Genomic DNA, 5,252 nt, shown 5'->3' with positions numbered 1-5,252 from the left:
TGGCTGAGCCCGGCCGGAGAGTGCAGATGTTAACCGGACAGCCTCTGTGTCTGGAGCTGGGACTTTTCCGCAGGTCTCCAGGCTTTGCTCTCGCAGATCAGCCTACCCTGCAGCCTTCGGCCTGCTCGCCACCCTTCCACGTCTTCTCCCCACGGGAGAGCGGGTGGGAGCCCCGCACCCCCCCTTGCTGGTGGCTGCCCGGTGGTGGGCAGTAGGGCCAATATTTGAGAGGTCAGCAGGGCACTGGAGGATCCTTTTTAATCAGGTTGAGCTTTGACTTCATGTCTAGGCTTGGTCTTCCTCCCCGTGCTGCTGCTGTGGTGCGCAAGCGTTGAGCCCCGAGTCACTGCTGGGCACCTTTTGCTGTGCGCAGAAGAGACCCTGGCAGCAGGAGATCCCTACTTTGCTGGGCTAACGCACGCAATGGGTACATGGGGTTAGGTCCCAGGTAAAACCCTGGCTTGGTCACCACCCCAAAAAGGCCCCGATGAGCCGTTGTCATCTGGGCAGTCATCACTGGTGGAGAATTCCGCTCCTTGGAACGAATCCTCCGCATTGATGGGTTGCCATCTCCTGACTGTCTTCTGGTCTTCCCCTTTAGGATTTTGGGCCTTTCCTTCCTGGTGATTTTCCTCCTGAATTGTTGAGGTGGTCCCCATCTTCTTCTGAACACCCCAGCCCTGTCTACCAGGCCTGCCATCTGGCGGTCTGCTGTCTCAGCTGAGCCGGGGACCTTGGCTGCCGGTGTCCTCTGGGAAGTCAAGTGTCTGACCCAAGGAGCATCTGCTGCGAGGTGAGGTGAGCCAGAGCCCACGGCCACTGAGTGCTCTGCCTAAATCTTCACTGAATTGAAAGGAAAAGCTGACGCTAAAGGTTCTGAAAGGGTCCTCGAGCCCGGTCACAAGCACCTCGGGTCAATAGCTGTGTGGTGGGGTGACCCTGGCTGGACCCCGGGTGCCCACCCAGCCGCTCCATCGCTCTCCTCCTCAGCTGGGCAGGGAGGGGATTAGATTAATTTATTACCAAGGAAATCAGAGCAGGGTAATGAGAAATAAAACCTAAATCTTAAAACCCCTTCCCCTCACCCCTCCCTTCTTCCTGGGCTCAACTTCACTCCCAATTTCTCCACCCTGCAAGCCACGCAGGGGGACAGGGAAGGGGGTTGGGGTCAGTTCATCCCACGCTGTCCCTGCTGCTCCTTCCTCCCCAGGACAGGACTCCTCACACTCCTCCCTGCTCCAGCCTGGGGTCCCCCCATGGCAGACAGCCCCCACAAACACTCCTCCCCTGCTCCAGCCTGGGGTCCCCCCATGGCAGACAGTCCCCCATGCACTGCTCCAGCCTGGGTCCATCCCCCCCCCGGGGTCCAGGCCCTCGGGAGCAGACGGCTCCAGCGTGGGTCCCCACGGGGTCACCAGCCCGGCCAGCAAACCTGCCCCAGCCTGGGCTCCTCTCCCCTCGGGGCCACAGGCCCTGCCAGGAGCCTGCTCCAGCGTGGGCTTCCCACGGGGCCACAGCCTTCTTCGGGCACCCCCCTGCTCCGGCGTGGGGTCCTCCCCGGGCTGCAGGTGGGGATCTGCTCCCCCGTGGGCCTCCATGTACAACCTGTGTTGGTAAGAGTCTTGTGTCATTGGTGGGATGAAAGCTGAGTGCATGGGAAGGTTTTGTGCACTGAAGAAATCTCATAGAATCGTTTGGGTTGGAGAAGACCTTTAGGAGCATCAGGTCCATCTCTTCAGTATCCACCTGACCTGAGGCAGGGGCAATTGTCAGGTTTGGATGACTGTAACGAAGAAGGTGCAAAGGCACGTGTGCAGTGAGAGCATCAGCTCCACTAAGGTCAGCAGTCAAGGACCTTTCCAATGCATATGGGATAATAAGTGAAGGGGGAAACGATAAACAGAACCACAGAGGGCCACAAACTGGATGGACAGGGGGTCCCGGAGTCAATGCCAAAGCCCCAAAGTCTCCAGACCCTAACGATGGGCCAACAGGGTGCTCCAGGCACAGCTCTGGACAGGTACAACTTGGATTTTTCCCATCCCCTGGGGCGGGAACGACGTGTGTCCTGAGAACCAGCTCCTGGGGGGGAATGGGCTCCACGCCGGCAGCTGGAGCAGGACCACAGGTCACAGCCCGTGTGCCCGGTGCTGGGGGGGATGCCCGTGAGGTGAGCGTGAGATGCTTGCTGGCTGCTCAGGAGACCGTGGGGCTGGTGGGAGGGTGCGGGAGGCAGGCAGGGGTGTTGGGGGCTCTGCCGGTGCTCGGGGGATCCAGGAATGTCCACCGCTGTCGGTGCTTGGGTGTTTATGAGTCCCGCTGGGGCTACGTGGGCGCTGCTGAAGGCAGCACCTTGTCCACGGCCGAGGCGGAGTGCGTGTGTGTGCGTTGTCTCTGGGATACACACTCGGCTTCAGGGTTGAACCTGCACATGGGAAAGCAGCAGGCACATCCATTTTCCTGGGACGGAGACCCTCAGGTCTTGGGGCATCCCAGGGTAGGAGGAATCCCCGGGGCTGGAGCTGCTGGCGAGCCCGGGGCTCTGACAACATGCCTTAAAGAAAGTCTGTTTTCTTCTTCCAGAGCCACGGGTTCAGACATGGCAGAGGGTGAGGACAAGGAACTTCTTGCTAAAAAACTACTGGCAGAAGCATGTGAGAAAGAAGGACTGGATGATGGATACTGGCTCCCCAAACTGTCGCAGGTACTGGGAGTCAAGTCCAGAGAAGCCCTGAAACATCTGCAATATGAAGACTACCTTAAGCTGGAGTGCGAAGTACGGTACCCCTGGGAAACAAAGGCGCTCCAAAAACTCCTGGAACTAACAGACAACAAAGCGACTTTTGAGGAGCTGCAGAAGCAGCGCCTGGAGATGGCAAAGCAGAGACAAGGAGCGGCCAAGCTGGCCCTGGAGGAGCTGAAAGGAATGTACAACAGCCGCAGCCACAGCAGGGACGTGGTGAGACAGAAAGAGGAGGCTCTGTGGCAAGCCATGGAGATTCCCAGAGAGTACTGGGCACCCCCGGGGAAGTCATTGGTGTATGTGCTGGAGAGCATCCAGAAGCAGCTGGAGCAGCAGGAGTCGTCATTGGGCAGGGCTGAGAACGTCTCCGACGCAGAGGTCCTGAGGCGGGCGTCGGGGGGGCTGGCCCTGCAGGGCATTTACAGGACCAGCAGCCTGGAGGATGTGCTGGCAAAGCGAGAGCAGCTCATCAGGGTTCCCGACGGATTCAAGCTCGCCGGGCCAGAGCAAGGGTCACTGCTCGAGAGGAAGGAGTTCTCCTCCTCTGCGGCAGAAGCCACTTTCACCAAGTCCATGGAGCAGCTGGGGTTCAGCATCAGCGTTTCTGCCAAAGCCGGGTTCTGGGGGTTTAATGTCGAAGCTGACGTAGATCACAGCAACTCCTCGCGGTCGGAGGCCATCCACCGGTCACGCTCTGAGCAGAGCTACCTTTGCACCACCAAGTACCAGTACATCCCTCTGGCCTCCTGCTACTTCCAGAAGCATCAGCTTCGCCTCTCGGATGCGGCCCTGAGGGAGCTGCAAGGTATCGAGCATCTTTTGAGCATCACTCAGGAAGCAGACAGGCCCAACATGCTGAAGAGCCGGTGCGCGAGCTTCTTCAGCAGGTTTGGGTCCCACGTCAACCAGGGTCCCCTCCACTTTGGGGGGATATTCTGGTGGAAGGCATCTACGGAAGGATTCAGAGCTGAGCAGTGGGAAGAGGTGAAGCAACAAGCATCCGAAGCACTCAACTCCTATGTCGGGGCCAGCTACAGCGGTTTCGGTGTCAGCGCAGGAGTGGACATAGATGTTTCGAAATCCAGCTCCCAGGCTTCTTTCCAGGGCAGAGACGGAAGGAGTGCCTACACAGCGATTCAGGTCTACGTGACCAACACAGGGGGCCCACCAGAGGCGGATTCTCTTCCTCAGTGGAAACTGGCTGCCGTAGATCACAGCAACTCCTCGCGGTCGGAGGCCATCCACCGGTCACGCTCTGAGCAGAGCTACCTTTGCACCACCAAGTACCAGTACATCCCTCTGGCCTCCTGCTACTTCCAGAAGCATCAGCTTCGCCTCTCGGATGCGGCCCTGAGGGAGCTGCAAGGTATCGAGCATCTTTTGAGCATCACTCAGGAAGCAGACAGGCCCAACATGCTGAAGAGCCGGTGCGCGAGCTTCTTCAGCAGGTTTGGGTCCCACGTCAACCAGGGTCCCCTCCACTTTGGGGGGATATTCTGGTGGAAGGCATCTACGGAAGGATTCAGAGCTGAGCAGTGGGAAGAGGTGAAGCGACAAGTGTCCAAAGCACTCAACTCCTATGTCGGGGCCAGCTACTGCGGCTTCGGTGTCAGCGCAGGAGTAGGCGTTTCAAAATCCAGCTCCCAGGCTTCTTTCCAGGGCAGAGACGGAAGGAGTGCCTACACAGCGATTCAGGTCTATGTGACCAACACAGGGGGCCCACCAGAGACGGATTCTCTTCCTCAGTGGAAACTGGGGCTTGTAACTAATAACACAACCTGGTGTGTTATCGACCGAGGCTTTCAGCTGATCCCAGTGTGGGATCTCATCCTGTTCAATCACAGCAGTGACTTTAAGTCCATCTATCAAATGAGCACCAGCCTCAGGACTGCGTACGAAGCGCTAACGAATGACCACGTTGGCACCATGTTTGGAGAGGAACTGCTCAGTGCCGTGGAAGAGGCCAGAGCTTTTGTGGAGCAGGTGAAGGCCTGGGATGGGAGGTTGGATGAAAAGAAACTGCTCACGCTGATCGATTTCAAGCAGAACCTGAATGAAAAAACCAAAAACCCCAGTGTCTGGATCAACGTGTGCCTGTCGGACACGGCGCTGCAGGAGTTCCTGTTCAATACCGTTCTGTTCTGCAAGAAGTCACCTCCAGAAAACACCACCTGTATCAAGTCTCTGTTGAGGTGCCTCCTGGATCCTCATATTTATTCCGTCAAGGACTTCCCCAGGGCTTCCTTCATTATGCAGTGGATCTTCCACTCCGAGCACAGCCTTCCCGAAACCCCCAATATTTCTGAGCTTGAAGACCTCATCAAGACACTGCTGCAAATGAAGGAGTACATCCAGGAAGCCACCTACGCACCAGAAACCTCCGCATCTGCCATCCGTGAAGCAAAGGTAAAAGCCACCCAGACTACAAGCCTAGCTGTTTATTCCTTTCTCCAGTCTCTCCAGGAAAGGGCACAGAAAGACATAGAACTCTTGGTGCTCTTAATCACGA

General features: G+C 57.6%; 1 protein-coding gene across 1 annotated transcript in view; it reads left to right on the top strand.

Moving 5' to 3' along the window:
- The first annotated feature begins 711 nt into the window (after positions 1–711).
- The window catches only part of LOC104130946 (interferon-induced very large GTPase 1), an 11,202-nt gene continuing 6,661 nt past the window's right edge, over positions 712–5,252 (top strand). Inside the window, exons 1-3 of the mRNA XM_035899632.1 lie at positions 712–793; positions 2,584–3,929; positions 4,485–5,236. Coding sequence (XP_035755525.1) covers positions 2,600–3,929; positions 4,485–5,236 — 2,082 coding nt within the window. The 5' untranslated portion in view covers positions 712–793; positions 2,584–2,599. The remainder of the gene's footprint in view (positions 794–2,583; positions 3,930–4,484; positions 5,237–5,252) is intronic.

This window comes from Egretta garzetta, unplaced genomic scaffold, assembly GCF_000687185.1.
Source record: "Egretta garzetta isolate BGI_Z169 unplaced genomic scaffold, ASM68718v1 scaffold520, whole genome shotgun sequence".
NCBI classification, from domain to species: Eukaryota; Metazoa; Chordata; class Aves; order Pelecaniformes; family Ardeidae; genus Egretta; species Egretta garzetta.
The sequence above is the reverse complement of the archived record's forward strand: the minus strand, read 5'-3'. Positions and strand labels throughout refer to the sequence as shown.